Source organism: Nilaparvata lugens, chromosome 4 (genome assembly GCF_014356525.2).
Source record: "Nilaparvata lugens isolate BPH chromosome 4, ASM1435652v1, whole genome shotgun sequence".
Lineage (NCBI taxonomy): Eukaryota > Metazoa > Arthropoda > Insecta > Hemiptera > Delphacidae > Nilaparvata > Nilaparvata lugens.
In genome coordinates, this window is record NC_052507.1 from 32,926,359 (window position 1) to 32,946,249 (window position 19,891).

At 34.3% G+C, this 19,891-nt stretch overlaps 1 protein-coding gene across 1 annotated transcript in view; it reads right to left on the reverse strand.

The window, feature by feature from the left end:
• The window catches only part of LOC111050143, a 565,154-nt gene that overhangs the window by 127,632 nt on the left and 417,631 nt on the right, over nucleotides 1-19,891 (reverse strand). Inside the window, exons 28-29 of the mRNA XM_039426978.1 lie at nucleotides 13,973-14,128; nucleotides 428-733 (exon numbers count right to left, since the gene is read on the reverse strand). Coding sequence (XP_039282912.1) covers nucleotides 428-733; nucleotides 13,973-14,128 — 462 coding nt within the window. The remainder of the gene's footprint in view (nucleotides 1-427; nucleotides 734-13,972; nucleotides 14,129-19,891) is intronic.

Here is a 19,891-nt window from a genome sequence, read left to right on the forward strand (position 1 = left end):
GTACTAATTGTACAGTCCTACCTCAACAATAAGAAAGAGCATAAGAAGTTCAAACTGGACTGTAGTGCAGTTGATTTTATCAAGTGAGGAGTTCAAATAATCTTGTTGATTTCTTCATGTCTTTGTTATCAAGTAATCATTGAGCTCCGTAGTCTAACAACCCTAGTGACCCAGTCAATGGCATTGCAAATTAAAATATTATCACCTATCAAGTTATCAGATGACGTGAAAACCATTGTCCTGAAATTAGGATGCAGACAACCCAATGTAATGACAATGATTAAATTGATGAAGGAAGATATACCTTGATAAGTTTGGCTATGTTTTACTATCAAGCTATCAGCTGACGTAAAAACCGTTATCTAAAAATAAGGATGGAGGGTGCTCAAAGTAATAGCAATGATTGAATGAATGAAGGGAGGCTTACCTTGATAAGTTTGGCCATGGTTTTGACGCCATGATAGCAGGGCGGGAGGCAGTCCTCGAGATGTCCGGAAGGCAGGAAAGGCACCTGAGTGGTGCTGGAAGGGTAGCAGCGCCTCAGGATGTTGCTGGACACCTTGGCAGGCGCGGGGGCGGCGGGGGGCGGTGGAAAGCGAGGGGCAGGTGCGGGAGCGGGGGTGGCTCGGCTCTCCCCCTCCTCACCCTCCGTGTCCTCCACCAGGGGACTGACCGGTCGACCTGGGAGGCCGCTTCCCGGACCAAAAGAGGGCACCGGTAGCAGGAAGCTCTCCTGTAAACAACAACAATTTGCTTATTGTAGTCATGTTGGTTTTCAAAAGAATCACATATTTCTTGGAGAAAAATTCAAAATTTGTAGACAGGATGGATTTGTTTTGTAGCAAAAATGGATAAAAAGTAATATTATATCACTATGTGTATAATATTAATATCCAATATCAGCTATTACTTATATTAGCTCAATATTAATAGATATTTTCGTATTGTCATCCACTTTGGTGAAGAACGTAATGATTTCAATGAAGAGACTGGCAGCAGTGAGACTCAAATCTGTTCTGTAAACGAGAACAAGAATTTGTTAGTAGTAATCATAATAATATAACTAGCCGTCAGGCTCGCTTCGCTTGCCATATCCGTCTAGCCAGGGGGCTCCGCCCCCTGGACCCCCGACTGGATCGTCCAAGAATAAGATAAGCAGGCTCGCTTCGCTCGCCTTCATTTTTCATTTGACCATTTTTATCATATGTTAGGACGATCCAGACTAAACGTCTGGCTAAACGGATATGGCGAGCGAAGCGAGCCTGACGGCTAGTAATATAATATTCCCAGGAATAGCTCTGATTGAAGTAGCAGTGCCCAATCAATTTTCCGCGATAAATGCATTTCAATCTTCAACTTGGTGCCAACCTAACAAAGTCAACTCAACTTAATGCCAACCTGACAAAATTATTAATTTAGTTAACAGTTAACAACTGTTTTGAAGAGGTACTCTCTCTAGATTATAGTTCTATATATAAATTTTATTTCCATCAATATACAAACAAGCAATCAAGCAATAATAAACATAAAATACTTTTCCTACTATAGTTTGACATTAATAATATGTGGAAATATTCAACCATGCAAGTGATAAAATCACGTCCGCATGATGGAGTACAGTTGAGAGCAATGCAATTAGACAAGGAACAAGCAGAGACAGAGAAAGCTGGCAGATACAAATTCAACAAGGAAAATATATGAAAGATTAATCTAGTATTAATAATTATAATAATATATTATTCATCACGCAGGACGAAGAGAAACAAAAAAATATATATATTTAAAAAATATATATATTTCAAAAATGATATGGAAAAAAAATAATAATTTAAAATAAATATAATAATTTCAAAAATATACATATTTCAAAAATGATATGGAAAAGATAATAATAATAATTGAAAATAAATATAATAATTTCAAAACAATACATTACCAGAGTTTAGGAGAAGAATAATGAGCCAGTCAATAGGAAACAATGAATTCAACTCAAACACTTTTTTAAGAATTATTCAACAAACACCGTGAAGTTGTTAATTGTAAATCCTTCACAGATAATACGATGTTTCTGATATTTATAAGAGCAGTCTCTAAATTCCCTCTTTTGCGAATAAATTCACAAAAAATTAAGGCCGTCCGGCTCGCAAAATTACTGGGTTCAAACCTCAGCTCAAGCTCAGTGGTAGAAACATGAATTTTATAAATACAAATAATCACCATAAGGTTCAGTGACCGGTGATTGGTAATTCTTACCGCTGCTTCTATGAAGTTCTTGAAGAATACCAATACGGAAAATAAAAGAATATTTGATGACTGATTATCAGTAACCATGTATCACTAGAGAATAATAAGGACCAACTATAGTTGTTTCTAGTTGATTCTTAAAACGCTCGTCGTGAATACAAGTATTCACCAATATACCCTTCCAAAATTCCTTAGAACTTACAACGCCAGTTCTGGAAGCTCTCTGGATCCTTATATGATATAACTGGAACCTTATTAATATAATTTCTTAATATACTTATTCTGGTATATGAGATGAGTATCATCAAAGGATGATAAATATTGAGTGCTCTGAATAAGATTAATATCACTTGATTCAATAATTTTAAGTGCTGCTAAATATTTGTTGATATTAAAACAGCTCAAACTGTATATCACGAGATGAACTAGGATAAATAAACTTCTACGATTTGTATGCTGACTAAAAACACAAAATATATTCCCATAAAAAGATATGCATAAATATTCGATATATCTATAATTCACTTAAATAATCTATTTCTAAAATCTGAATAATTATCACAGGCTTTGCTAATACTCCCAATAATGAGTTTCAAATTCATAAATATATTATATTTAATACTGGTACTTATACTTCCAATCAATACAAAATTCTGCAAATAAAAACCTGTTCGGTCTATAGGTTTGATATGATGTACTTTGTTCAATTGACAAAATTATAATTAATAAATTAATATTCAAACATGAGATCTCAGGGATTTATATGAATTCGGGCTGTGCATGGAAGTAAGCTTCCTACATATATTAAATAAATTCATAAATGTTCTTATGGACTATGTGATATTGTTCAACACGTGGTGACTTTTTATTTTAATTCAAATTAATTGGAATAGCGCTTTTTTTTTTTAATAATTACCCCACTGAACGTAGAAAAAACGAGCTCGTTGAATTATCACTCACTGAATTGAAGTTCTAGACGTTCTCGTGGATCGAATTAATTATTTCCAATAATTAATTAGGTAGGCTCCTTTTCGTCACTGCTGGGCTAACGCGTGATCCAGATTTTTATAAGTTTCTTTCGAATTAAAGCTATTTTTATGGGAATCTTTACAAATTACGAACTCCTTGACAGCACTGAGTTCACAGATAATTAACATTCAATACAAATACATTACATTTAAAAAAGGGTTTGGCTTAATAGTTCATTAAAAATTTTTAAAAGGAAAAAGAAAAAACCCTAAACTCCATGTGCATCCTCTCGGGTCGGGATCTTAAGCCAGAAGAAGGAGGTTTTCAGAAAAATTTGTCTCTTCCATGAATAATTCTGTAAGCTACTCTCTGATTGGCCTTCAATTTAATAGACTCAATACAATTGGTTGCCTTGGGAATCAGGGCTTCCTCGGCTTTATAATAGAAAAAATTAAATAAAAAAGAATTCTTATACAAATGTATGGAGTGTTTATCTTAAATTGATTTCATAAATAAATCCTAACATGCGATGTTACTACATTCAGTCTTTATATGAGTTTTGTATACTCTTGATTTATCATGCTTTTTTAGATTATAATAAATATTTATACAAAAATAATGGGTGTTCGTATTTCTACACATCGACTTCCTATAGTATACATAATATATCCTTTATGAGTAAATTTTATATAATTCAACCTGTCATATGGGTTGATCGAATAATCAGCTGGTTTGCTCAATATTGATTCTAATAATTATCGATTTATCCAAGATCGACTAATTCTTTTCAAAATGTAAACAAGTAACTCTAACCTCAATGTACATGCATTTTATTTTTTTTATAATCCGCCAATAATAAGTAAGCCGCTTTATAACTTTTTGACCTTACCAATGGGTTCTTATAATTATTAAATCACAATTATACATGTTTTCTTATCATTGTTGATAATGCTATTACTCCTAATCGCTAATAATACTTGATTTGAGTTGATTTATCCTTTGACTAGGTCTAACCTTCTTTCCAATTTTATAGTTCTATTATATTTCATTGGTTCATTTTGAAATATTTGGTGGTATTAATTTACCACGTGACAACACTAAAACATTATTTAAAACCATTTTGAAGTGTGTAGAGAATATATTAATGAAAAATGAAAAAAATAACATTAATCAGTTTTGGCAAAATTGGAGCAATAAATCATTCATCACTGGAAATTAAATCATAGGGTTGTACATGGTTTCAATGAAGAGACTGGCAGCAGTGAGACTCAAATCTGTTCTGTAAACGAGAACAAGAATTTTTTGTTAGTAGTAATCATAATAATATAACTAGCCGTCAGGCTCGCTGCGCTTGCCATATCCTGGACCCCCGACTGGATCGTCCAAGAATAAGATAAGCAGGCTCGCTTCGCTCGCCTTCATTTTTCATTTGACCATTTTTATCATATGTTAGGACGATCCAGTCGGGGGTCCAGACTAAACGTCTGGCTAAACGGATATGGCGAGCGAAGCGAGCCTGACGGCTAGTAATATAATATTCCCAGGAATAGCTCTGATTGAAGTAGCAGTGCCCAATCAATTTTCCGCGATAAATGCATTTCAATCTTCAACTTGGTGCCAACCTAACAAAGTCAACTCAACTTAATGCCAACCTGACAAAATTATTAATTTAGTTAACAGTTAACAACTGTTTTGAAGAGGTACTCTCTCTAGATTATAGTTCTATATATAAATTTTATTTCCATCAATATACAAACAAGCAATCAAGCAATAATAAACATAAAATACTTTTCCTACTATAGTTTGACATTAATAATATGTGGAAATATTCAACCATGCAAGTGATAAAATCACGTCCGCATGATGGAGTACAGTTGAGAGCAATGCAATTAGACAAGGAACAAGCAGAGACAGAGAAAGCTGGCAGATACAAATTCAACAAGGAAAATATATGAAAGATTAATCTAGTATTAATAATTATAATAATATATTATTCATCACGCAGGACGAAGAGAAACAAAAAAAATATATATATTTCAAAAATGATATGGAAAAAATAATAATAATTTAAAATAAATATAATAATTTCAAAAATATACATATTTCAAAAATGATATGGAAAAGATAATAATAATAATTAAAAATAAATATAATAATTTCAAAACAATACATTACCAGAGTTTAGGAATATAACGGAGAAGAATAATGAGCCAGTCAATAGGAAACAATGAATTCAACTCAAACACTTTTTTAAGAATTATTCAACAAACACTAAAACATTATTTAAAACCATTTTGAAGTGTGTAGAGAATATATTAATGAAAAATGAAAAAAATAACATTAATCAGTTTTGGCAAAATTGGAGCAATAAATCATTCATCACTGGAAATTAAATCATAGGGTTGTACATGGTTTCAAGATCCTCTCGGGTAATACTTAGTAGCCATTTCTTGATAATAGATTTAACCGACTGTATTCTATCACGAGACCTGAAAACTATTTTGATATCATTGGGTAATTGATTGAAAAATTTAAGTGTAAGAAAAATAAATGACTTCCTAAAAAGAGTGCAGTTTGGCCTGACTCCTCGTAGGTTGTGATTTACCACTCCTCTTGTTAAATGGGGACCCTCAACCAAATCACAATAGTCCACTGTTACACCGTCATTCCCACTTATCAAGTAAAACATGGACAATACCTTGTGAACATACATATGTCTCAGCGGCAAAATCCCAGATTGGAGAAATAGTGGAAAAGAGTGGTCTCTATAACCCACGCCAGCAGTGCGTGGGTTAACATACCATATATTAACATATGGTATGGACATTTTTCAATTATAATTAAGAGAATAAGAAGAATATACATGCTAAAAGACGAACTTTAAACCCTTAAAAACCACCCCTTAGAGTTAAAATATTGCAAAAGATTTCTTAATGCGCCTCTAAAGGGCCAAATGAACATACCTACCAAATTTGAACGTTTTTGGTCCGGTAGATTTTTAGTTCTGCGAGTGAGTGAGTGAGTGAGTGAGTGAGTCAGTCAGTCAGTCAGTCAGTCAGTGAGTGCCATTTCGCTTTTATATATATATAGATATCAAACTATCATAATATAGTTTTTAGAGTAATGATAAGTTTCTTTAAGAATTCAAGATTTTTAGTAGAGAGCGATTTATTTTGTAAATGATACAATCAATCTTTCGATTCGCATTGATACTAATCGAAAGATGGAAGAGCAACTTTCGACTATTATGAAGAATTGTATATGAGACAGAAAGCACCTAGTAGGGGCACAGCAAAGTAGATTAGTCAATGAAAAGAGGAATGAACTGTACTTGCAAGTTTCTTTGTAGTTTTTATTTTGCAAAAAGTTTGATGAATGAATAAAACTAGTCTGACTAAATTTTACATGCAAGTTATTTTTGTGATAGCCTCATAATCCTGGATAAACTTCAAGAATGTTCATGTGAATCTTTGATGATTAAGTCCAAGGTTCTATAGGATAATCTATACTGAATCTATAGAAAATAAAACTGACCCTAGCTCCAAGCGGACCATTTTGAAGTTGACATGTCATGCATGTTGCCATTCAACTGTTTTGACAATTACAATGTATCTGTTGATTTTGAAGTTCTAAGGACTGCAATTAATACCGCTTTCAGTCAGCCTATACTACAGTAATACTACGACCAATAACGATGGTCGGTAAGTACAGTATATTCTAGATTGATTGACAAATAGTTTTTGACACTTCAGAGCTGCTTTCATGAAACATTAATACTACCAGTATTTTTCACGGTATCTTGTCACTGAAGCCTCTTTCTATTTGCACAAAGGAGTAAAGCTCAGGAGATTTCATACACAAAGTACTGAAGGTGACAGCTTACAAGATGTTGAACTGTAATGTAGAAGGATAAACAACCACATCTGGAAATGTTCAAGCTGTTTTTCTACGTACAGTAGCTCGAACAATAAAAAAGCAGCGAGATTTTTTTCTCTCTCCATGACACAAGTAAAGTGCGCATAGCTCCACTAATTATTATTCTCCAGCTCCATTAGGAAATAAACTGGAGTCCAGTGGGGACAATGCAAACTCCTGCACTCCCCGTAAGCAACAAGCATCGCGTCGCATTACATTTCCATTTGTTTTTGTCACAATGCTATCTGGCTGTGAGCAAAACGCTGAATATACACACAATGTTATTCTAGGCCGGCTCAATCCTCTGACTTCTGACAATGCAATTAAAAAAACCTCTAAAAGGGATGAAAATATGTTAAGGGTAGACTTCACAAGATGAAAAACTAAATTAATCTAGATGGAGATATCATAATTGGATATATTCAATCATCTATAAACATTTTTGTCGTCATGTTCTTAGAATTTAATTTGAACTAGAATGAATGAGAGAAAAGAACTATAAATAAATGGGCTGTGTCATTATAGATGTATTACATCATAGATGAAGTTTGGGATATTTTGTGCACAAATTATAAAATCGGAAGGCAACTTATCAGGTGGTTTTCATATCTGTTGAGGGAAAGGGAATGAATAATTGTGCCAAGTCGATCTGTAAACTGAAATTAATCTTTAATCTTTGAATATTGGTGAACTTCCCATTATTAATCATAGAAAACAAGGAAGGACAATTAGTAGTCCATGAAGCAAATGACAAATGAGTTGTAAAATCGCTTCCCGCTGGTTGGGAACCCACCTAAAACTGTAGGTCCATTCATCTCTCATTATCATCCACCTCATTACCCACGCAGAAGCCAAAATCTCATATGGGCATCACCCTCACCAAAAAAAAAAAAAAAAAAATGATAATAAGATCAAAATTTCAGGGGTTTAGCTTTCATACTGGGCGAGCATGAAATCTTTTCCTTTATAAAATTCATCACGTAGTAACCGTGAATCTATGCTGTCAATCGTTTTTGTGACAATATCTTGTGCCTAGATAGGTACTTGAATGCTTCTCTACAAATATATTTATGCAGACCTTGGGCTTTCACAGTTGACGTTAGATACTCTAGAGAAGTTTGATCAATATAGAATAATAGTCCTCATAGATTAAATCAGATTTCCATATATCCAGATTGAAATCTTCACACACTATGTTATAAAGATGAAGATCCTCCAGTGAACTGAAAACATAATATTTTTGGTCATCACCGTGTACTACTTCCAATCTGAGTCCCAGTTGTGGATGCTCCACAACACTTGAGCCAGACTCGCTAGAATCAACAAAAACATGGCACGAGATGAAAATAAAAATTGATCCGAATCGTCACTCGGGGACGTGATCAACCATTCACGTCGCAGCACGAAGACCGATGAAACGAGAGCTGAGGAGGAGTTTGCCTCCTGGAGGAATCAGCGAGTTCCCTTTAGTGCCGTTAAGGACGCCATATGATCTCACTACTTCCCATTCTCAGGCAGAGATCACTATCACCGGATGGACACCAAACGCTTTTATACGCTGGAAACAGTCGTTTTCGCAACCAGTTGAATCGACGCTCAGTCCACGCTTAAATTTAATCCGAAGGAACGCACAGCACGGAGCAGTAATTTCTAGTAGAGTACGCTGACTAAATGGGAGGCAATCTAGATGGATAATACAGACTTGGTGTGGGTACTGAACTCAGAAAATAAAATGATACTTGGATTGAATGTAAACGTTTTGAATGCTTCGTGGAGTTCATTCTGATATCTTATTAATGCTATAGAGCCTGAAAATTTCTGATGAAAATAACTGGATCAAATCATGTGAAATCAAAATGTACATTGAACGCGAGAAGAGGCCTGGATAGATGATTAGCGGTGGCGTGAAGCACTAAGGTTGCAAATTTGCCTAATATAAAATATATAGAACTTAACCCTCAACTGCATGGTGCAGCAAAAAGAAGCAAAAAAAGAATTGTCAAAAAAGGATTAAGTTGGTTCTTGATTGAATTCAATCTTGATGAAAAGACATTTTGCCTTAGAAGTGTGAAGGGATGCACAAGATTGGATCTCCTCCGAAATGAGGTGATTCGAGCGGAGCTTAAGGTTAAGCCACTGAATGAAGAAATAAAAAAAATCGAAGTAGATGGAAAGCGCACATAAATTCAATTATAAACCAGCAGGTAAGAGACCTATTAGGTCCAAGACCTAAGAAAAGGTGGTCTCAAAACTGGAGACGATTATCAAGATACATTTTAATTTCCAAAGGCTACTTCAAAGACCGGAACAGGCAATCATGTATATACCGAGGAAGTCAAAAGAAGGAGAAGAAGAAGGAATGAAGCTGGTCCTTGATTGAATTCATTATTGTTGAAAAGACATTTATTATTTTTCAGAAACAATGGAAAACATTTTAATTGCACTTACAAAAGGACATAATAGATCCTAATAGTAGAGGATCTTGATAGTAGATCCTAATAGTCTAAATCTAGTTCATTTATAATTCTCTTCAGTTGACAATGTTTCACATAAGAATCCTTGACAAATGTATTTAATACAATTAATTTTGATCGAATCATTCAATATTATGATTCTATTATCTCTCAAGCCCATATGATATGATATGAACTCAATTTAACTTATATTGTATGGAAATTAAAATACATATTGATTACTGTATTATTTATTCAGCGTATGGCATTTTTTGTCAAATTTTTAAAATTTCACACTTTTATAAGTGCACGTCGAGGGATGAAATATACTATATTGCCTGGGGATTGGCTACAGTGAAGTCGTTAGCCTCGCCCAGTTAGGCACGTCTCTCACACTCAAATATAATGTGGTGCACTGTCTGCTCCATCGCCCCACAGTCACATACTGGGGAGTCTCCAAGTCCCCATTTGAAAAATGACGCATTGCATCTCCCATGCTGGGTTTGATTTCTGTATATTGGATAAATGTGAATGAGGCTCATTAAAAAAATCTTCTTTATTCGAATCATGACAGCATTCTTAGACTTTGTATTTTATGCACATAATTTCGACTAATCTTAAGATTTTCCTCGGACTAAATCATTTAGACAAACGACGAATACATTATCCATCAGCATTGCAATATATAGAAGCTATACTTCAGGATTTCTGTGATATTTCCAACTGTATTTCGTGAGCACGAGAGAGTCTTGAAAGTGGGGTCAGTGATTCCCTCAGCGGCAGCAACAAGAATGTATTTTGCTGTAAGGTGGACGGACGCGAGTGGTGACATTTCCTGAACTAAGTGAAATGTAGCGGAGCGAAAGGGGTGACCATAAAAGTACAGAAAAATAATAGTGGAGCTAGGAAATGATGGTGGCGTGACACCAACAACCTCAACACTACAAAGCAAACCACTAACGGAACTTTCATGATTGGAGCAGTAATTCACAATACCTCTGCTTCTTTGAAATTGTTATTCAGTTTCACGAGAGTATTTGAGAGAATGACAGTAAATTTTTGGACTTGTGTCTATTTATTGCATGAATCAGAAGAGATGCCACTTCACGTGAGGAATTGAAGGTTGGATAACAAAGTGAGAGAAATTTTGATCGGTGAACTGAAACTATAGTGAGTCGTTTTGATTGCTATGAAAATCTCTGAACCAATTCTTTTTTCAAAGGAAGTCTTGCTCCAACCAATTTTTAATAGTAGCGGGAGAACCGTTTTCGATTTTTATTTTCATAGTAATATGCAGAGATAATAGTCTGAGATAATAATAGTCTCATCAATTAGACAGATACCGTGGCGCTTAGTTCAATTCTTGTCAGTGAAAGATGATGTTCATTTGCGTGAGATTGGTGCATAATAATGATTATGGGTTGACTCATAGTTGTAGGAGAAATTCTAACCTTCTTATAATAATTATCATGGAATTACTAATAAAATGTTCTTGAGATGACTACTATGAAAGTATTACGGGGTTTCTTTAGATGGATTAGCGGAAAAATTATTCTAATTACTCTGTTATTTTTCTTTCCAAAGGCTACTTCAAAGACCGGAACAGGCAATCATGTATATACCGAGGAAGTCAAAAGAAGGAGAAGAAGAAGGAATGAAGCTGGTCCTTGATTGAATTCATTATTGTTGAAAAGACATTTATTATTTTTCAGAAACAATGGAAAACATTTTAATTGCACTTACAAAAGGACATAATAGATCCTAATAGTAGAGGATCTTGATAGTAGATCCTAATAGTCTAAATCTAGTTCATTTATAATTCTCTTCAGTTGACAATGTTTCACATAAGAATCCTTGACAAATGTATTTAATACAATTAATTTTGATCGAATCATTCAATATTATGATTCTATTATCTCTCAAGCCCATATGATATGATATGAACTCAATTTAACTTATATTGTATGGAATTAAAATACATATTGATTACTGTATTATTTATTCAGCGTATGGCATTTTTTGTCAAATTTTTAAAATTTCACACTTTTATAAGTGCACGTCGAGGGATGAAATATACTATATTGCCTGGGGATTGGCTACAGTGAAGTCGTTAGCCTCGCCCAGGTAGGCACGTCTCTCACACTCAAATATAATGTGGTGCACTGTCTGCTCCATCGCCCCACAGTCACATACTGGGGAGTCTCCAAGTCCCCATTTGAAAAATGACGCATTGCATCTCCCATGCTGGGTTTGATTTCTGTATATTGGATAAATGTGAATGAGGCTCATTAAAAAAATCTTCTTTATTCGAATCATGACAGCATTCTTAGACTTTGTATTTTATGCACATAATTTCGACTAATCTTAAGATTTTCCTCGGACTAAATCATTTAGACAAACGACGAATACATTATCCATCAGTATTGCAATATATAGAAGCTATACTTCAGGATTTCTGTGATATTTCCAACTGTATTTCGTGAGCACGAGAGAGTCTTGAAAGTGGGGTCAGTGATTCCCTCAGCGGCAGCAACAAGAAATGTATTTTGCTGTAAGGTGGACGGACGCGAGTGGTGACATTTCCTGAACTAAGTGAAATGTAGCGGAGCGAAAGGGGTGACCATAAAAGTACAGAAAAATAATAGTGGAGCTAGGAAATGATGGTGGCGTGACACCAACAACCTCAACACTACAAAGCAAACCACTAACGGAACTTTCATGATTGGAGCAGTAAATCACAATACCTCTGCTTCTTTGAAATTGTTATTCAGTTTCACGAGAGTATTTGAGAGAATGACAGTAAATTTTTGGACTTGTGTCTATTTATTGCATGAATCAGAAGAGATGCCACTTCACGTGAGGAATTGAAGGTTGGATAACAAAGTGAGAGAAATTTTGATCGGTGAACTGAAACTATAGTGAGTCGTTTTGATTGCTATGAAAATCTCTGAACCAATTCTTTTTTCAAAGGAAGTCTTGCTCCAACCAATTTTTAATAGTAGCGGGAGAACCGTTTTCGATTTTTATTTTCATAGTAATATGCAGAGATAATAAATAGTCTGAGATAATAATAGTCTCATCAATTAGACAGATACCGTGGCGCTTAGTTCAATTCTTGTCAGTGAAAGATGATGTTCATTTGCGTGAGATTGGTGCATAATAATGATTATGGGTTGACTCATAGTTGTAGGAGAAATTCTAACCTTCTTATAATAATTATCATGGAATTACTAATAAAATGTTCTTGAGATGACTACTATGAAAGTATTACGGGGTTTCTTTAGATGGATTAGCGGAAAAATTATTCTAATTACTCTGTTATTTTTCTTTCGGCTTTTTTGATATCCGTAGAACAAGGCCTCTCCCAATTCACAGTACAGTGATGTATCAAGACAGCTGCTATGAGAGGTGAAGTTCAATTTCGTAATTATTTTTCCATTACTCTTCATATAAATTATACATACATGAATAATAAATGATTAATATCTGATACAATTTCGGAAAATGTAATCAGAGTTTTCCTAACTGCTCACTCGTCGACCTCAAGTTAATGAAATGGGTCTGCTCTATCTTGAATATTGATCATTCATGATTCATCATAAACTTGGAAATTGTTATTTCACGATAAATAATATGAATCATTCAAACCCATTGCTGCAGAAACTGATTTAATTATACAGAATAACAATAGAGTTGTATGATGCGAAAGCATCCATGGCTTATTTAACATTGCTCTAATAGCGCAGAATATTACAACAAAGTTTTCTTCAGTATTGCAATTTGCTGTTTTATTGGATGAATTCAAGCTTAGCTCGTTTCCATCAGGGCAACTGTTCAAATTTGTCATTTTCTGTTACCAACTCTGCATGCATCCTCTCATCAGATTGCAAGTATCTCATCCCAAACAATCTTTTACCTTTGTAACCTATATTGCTAAAACACTGTATTATGAAATCTAGGACATACTATTCAATGATAATTTGTTGGAGAGGTCCTTCAATGTCTATGATTTGCATAGGATATAATATTCTGTATTGAATATTGGATCATATTACCTAAATCACTAAAAATAATTTCGATTTGTGAAAATAGTATGAAAGCTGAACATATTCAAATATGAATTTTATCAAAGATAATTGCTATCACTTCATTCCATGCTTGGAGTCTACTAATAAATATTTGATCTTTCATCACATCATTATCTTATAGATAGAGTGAGCATAGATTTTCAACGTGATGAATTATCTTCACAGTGATCACCAAAGTCTCCAATATTCCAGAAGTGTTCAGTATTGGTATTGGAACTTGAATCAACGACGAAAATACGGATATAAATCCTTCTATTGTTACTCTATCAATATCATCTTGTAATAAATGATGAAAATGAATACCTTATCCTCTGAGATTGGCTTGAGTGTGTTGGGATCATCGGGAGAGAGTAGACCAGGGCGACCCCACGATTCCTCAATCCTCAGCTGGATGCCAGCTAAAGAGGCCGCCTCTTCCTTGCTACATGGCAGGTCCCCGCCAACCACCATGTGGAGAAGCTGAAACCCACGAAAAAATCATTTCAGAATTTGATGAATGGGTAGGTAATAACATTGTTCGACAATATCAAATAGATACTAACATTGGTACATGCATAAATTGCTTTTCTAGCATAATCAAAATACAAAATTAATGTCCCAATTTTAAACATTTATATTTATTTGAAAAAACTATGCACACATTCAGGTTCCACTTCAAATTACTTACAAAAGCATAAAAATGTTTATGAAGGTGTAATATAAGTGTTTCATGCGCCCTCCTTTGCGCCTCCTTGGATATCTACTAACACGTAGGGTTCATACACAATGGTTTGTAAGAATGCATAAGAAACCGTTTACTTTGATGGGAGTTTTCGCTTCCCCGTATACGAACATTCTTATTTACATTACCGTTTACATAAAACGTTGCTTCATCGACATGAATGAGATTTATTGAGACATTCATTTTTAATCAATCAGTATAATAATATTATGAATAATGACAAGACATTAAACACAACATAGTATTGAAAAGTTGTACGAAATGAAAGACTGTACGATATTCTGGATTGCAGGTGAAATAAATGAATATCATGAACTGGCTATCTCAGGTCTGGTGCCAGAGCTCTTCATGTTAATGTATTCAATCAAGATGCACTCATATGTATCTGAAGTCGAATTATTGACTTGTTTACTTATCAATAAAATCATAAAATAGCTATAGATTTTTCATTCCAAAGCCATATTTTCATTAAGAGAAAACATTCAATAAATCAATGTCAAAGGCAACCTCTAGCTAAATATTGATCCTCAATTTTCAGGAAATTCATAGCTGGACTCAAAGCTAGGAATAGGAAATTGACAATCTGGACTCCTGAGTCCTGAAGGATCTTGAAGATTCAGAAACATGATTCTAAACTATTTAATTAGATTGAGAGTTTTCTGTCGGCTTGAATCATGCCAACAGCATGACAATAAGATGTATATTACAACTATCTCGAGTCATTAATAGATAACATTAAATAACCCATGATGAATATTGTATGCTAGTTTATCAATGCTGTAATTAATTAAAGTAGCCAAGTTGGAAGCTAACAAAAATGTTCATTCTAATACTGAACAGTGAATTCAAATGAGAATTGGTTTAAATGAATAATATTGTTGCACTCGATAGTGCAATGTAGGAGTCAGAATATTAAGTATCTTGTAATATGTGATTCTTACCTCTATCAAATAAAGTCTGAATAAATTAAAAATTTAACCAGTTCTTGAACAGTCTACAATTTTTCATATGGAGAACAAACCTAGCCGGATTGACCCACCAAACCGAAACCTGAATACCAGCGAACAATCAATTTGTGACCAAGGATTCAAACAGTGACTACGACGCATTACGAGCAACTTCCATCAATTCTTTATCGTTCAAGTCTTTTGCAGGAAGTCATAAACCTGGCGACCGCAAGTCATCACTTGCCGCAAGTATTCAATGCGTACATTTGAATCGTAAACTGGATGCAACTGGAGAGATATATAGATGATATTTATAGGAAGCTTAAAGGTGAATTTTAGCACAGCATCCGGTGGCTTCTTAAAGGCCAGTCATTGCACTGCAGCACTGCTCTGTCACCGCCGCTAAAGGCTAAACGCGCTTCACCATTTTTATTACAACAACCGCTGCTTTATATCATCATTCAGCGTTCGCAAAACAATGCCGGATCTTCCTCTTTCAATTTTATTCTCTTCCATTCTCGTACTTTTTCTTCAGATTATCTCCCATTTTTTTACCTCTTGAAGTCGTAACAATGGGGTTTGTGTGGAAGCTGTCTTTTGCAAGTACATAATGTTACAAGGTTGAATTGATATAATAACAGTAATTGTTTATGAATGCATTTCAATTGCGTTGCTCTTGACAAGGACCTTGAATTTCCTTGATCATGAGAATTTTAATTTTGTATTATTGAGAACAATAATGATAATAATGTTTTAAATATTTTCATCTGCAGCATTAAACTCAATTTGAGCTCACTTCTCCATAAAAAACTCAGCAATTCTAATATTAATGTTTTGATTTTCGTGTCTCCTTCATCATACACGTTGCATTTAAATTTTATTATTGCTGCTATAAAACTGAACGTCGTCAAAACAGATAGAGTCGATTAGATTCTACGAGCTTTTAATGATAGAACTGCCAATCCGACCAGAGCTGTTTCCCTGCCAAAAGAATCGCTGCCAGAAAATATATTAATTCGAACGATTCCGGGATTTCAGATGAATTTTACTCAAATCGTTGGAGATTCAAAAACATCGCACTTTGAAATAGCTGGTATCAATAAACGACTCTTTAAAGAAGCTGAACAGAGTATCATGAATTTCAATCTTTCACTAAGCCTATCATGGCGATGTCGTGAAAAGGGAGTCTGCTTTATGGAATTGAAGTTTTGAGATGTTCAAACTATGTTTAAAGAGTTGAAAAAGAGAAAAGCATATTGAAATAAACATACTGTTGGAATTTTATTACAGGCGGTCATAAGCATGAATTTATTCTTACTGATTTTACCATACCTCTCATGGCAGTTCATGAATCTTAGTATGGCACTGGAAGTGGAAGATCTGTATAAAAAACTGATAATTTTTACCGGTGGAGTTTCCTAATCAATAAGACCTCATATAAGTGAAATCACTGTTAACTAGTCTTGTCCTGATATTCCACATGGTTCAACTACCAAATTACTACCCAACATGACAACGCACTAGTTAAAACCAATACGAAGCGAACATGTTTTGCAACGGGGCGTGACTACTCGCTCTGGCGTTAATCTCCACACTAAAACCAGCTTTATTGTTCCAGTTATGGAATTCATTGATAACCACAACAAACACGTCGCTTACCTCTTTCATCAATCATTACCGTAGTTGGAACCGATTGCAAATATCAAACAATTTCGAATTTGGTAGCAAGTTTCTCTAACAGATTGGAACTGCGGACAAATATCACCATACAGCTCACCTGTCACATCCGCCTGGATTTCCGATTAACAATTTCCGGATTGCCACACTAGATAATAGTGGCCAACTATCAAAATGTCAATTTGTCGATATCGGTCTCGTCCTGAGGTGTGAGTTCGGATAATGCTAGTCAAAGCAAATTCACTCTAAACTGTCAGAATTCCTAATGAATAACATGAATGCTTCTCATTCAACTGATGCCGATAGAAAGTGAACCCAACTGTAGGATGCGAATTATTGTTTTCACCGATAAAGCTGATCTGCATTCGACATCAGGACGAGATTCCAATGTTCCATGTGGCTCCATGCAAACAATAATCAACGTACCAGTTTTAATTGAGATAATAGTAGTAACAAAAATATAAATGTTTGGGAGTGTAAACACATCAAGTGCTGATTATTATCGATCATTATCATTATCAATATCCGTTCCAATATATTGCATATTGTATCTGTTACCGAAACGTAGTGGTAGAGAAATATTTTTTTACTACAACTTATTTCACTTGATAAGCCTAGAGATTTCAAACTGATATCCTGCCATTCTGAAACTTAATCATCCGCAATTATTTGAATAGATTTCTTGATTATTTCAATACAAATTCATTTCCATATTGCTTGATAGTAATTAGTCTAGATCAAACAGTAATGGAGAAATCAATAATAGTGAAATAAAATGATAATGATTTCAAAACATTTGGAAAATATAAGATTGCAAGTAGTATACAGAGGGTATAGAATGTTAATGTTACATTCTATGCTCACTGGCAGTATAAAAGATTACGATCCCAATAATTTATTGTAAAATACTCTCCCAGTAAAACATAATCGAATAAACGAACTATTCCATATTCATCAATTAATAAGTTTGGAGAAAGAAATGAATGAATACTTGTTTACGATGACTCAATTAGCTATGAGTTGAATTATGTGAGGGCTGGAGTTGTAGTGGATTTAATATGTGTGATTAAAAATAAAAAATACCTAGAATACTTTATGTGGCATAAAATTGAATAATATATTGACAGCGGGTCACCAGGAAGATCCATAGTTTTCACATCTTTGGTTATGCTTAGCAACTTGAATGTAAGAGTGACCTTCTAATATCCACTACAATGCTGATTCTGCTTGTTGAAGCAAAACAGTATTTCATATCCTTTTCAATTTCCTTTCAAGGACCAGTATTTTGGTGTTATTCCATTAGAGTGGACATTCAAGATCCATCGCTATTTCCACTGTAATATACTCTAAACACTATACAACCTCATGTATGTTATTGCTCATTACATCATCATAATGAGAGCAGCATTCTGCATTCAACAAATAATTACCATATTATTAACATGATACAAAATTGCAAGAAATATTAAATGTATTTTCTATTCAAAACAGCATACTTTATTTATGACAAAATATTTTCCAACAATTAATTAATTCTCTGAATGGTATTGACTCTCCATAGCAGATCGATTATCTCTATGAGTGAAGATAATCCGTGGAATTACTATAAATAATTAGCTAATCCATTATTTTTTCAATTATGATATAATTTCTAGAATATTCTGTAAGGTGTATGGAAAATGTATTGCTTCAATAATTGATACAGAGATTTTAATGGGATAAAATACTTTGTGGAAACGAGAAAAACACCTTTTAAACAGATATATTTTAATAGGTTATTATCTTTATAAGATCCATCTTATTAAAATAACCGACCTGAAGCAGTTAATACTAGAATGACTGAAATGAGCGAAATTGATATAATTTTTGGAATGTAATGACACAACTCCAAGTTGATGAAAGTTGATAAATTGCTGTTGAGCCTTCAACATAGTAATTGGAGCTTGGGCATTCAATAGAATGGTGTACTAGCTCACCTATCAAGACAGCTAGTACATATTGGCATCCCATTTATAACGTCCCTGAGAGAATTATTCGCTACCAACCATTTTTTCAGAAATATCAATATTCTTCTACCTCACAACATTTCTATTACATATATAAATAATAATGCAGATTCTATACATCTATACTACTCATTATCTTGACAATAATTGAAAAACCAAAAAAATTATATTTACCATTTTCATTGCTACTGATTCACAAGATTTTTTATTCATTTGCGTTTGAATCAACTCTGTACTGTATAGGAAATTGGGAACAAATCAAGTTCAAAGTTGTCATTCATCAACCATCATCAGTCTAGCCATCGACAAAAGATGATGAGATGTTAAACATCTCACCAAAAGATTAATCAGAATTTGGATGAATAAGTTTCTAGACTTGTCTAACTATCAGTTGGACCTAAAAGGTAGAGCATGATAAAGTACATTTTTGTAGAAACTGTTGTTTTTCTCAAAGATACACAAATACTCTACCTTCAACCCCTAGTCTACAAATAGGCATGCAAATGCTGATCAAAAGGTCACAGGTTACAGGTTACAGCAATATCGACAACAGCAGCAAAACATTTCTATTCTGGTCCAAACATGAGGATTCTGCATCCTAGTCGCCATACAGTCAAGTGAACCTTAGCACAGAAAGATCCCGCTGGAGATATATTATTTCCACATGCGAACGCATTCTTCTAGTTCAGCGCTCTCAAACTGCAGAGCAACAGTTCACCGACTATGAACCTATGTGATCTCTACTGAGTGCACTCATCAGATCCGTGTGGTCAGCGCTGAAAACAAAACGGACGATCGATTCAGGAAGAAGAAAAAGATAAATGTCGTGATGACCAGAAAGGGGAGAAGCACATCAAGAGGATAGCAGTGG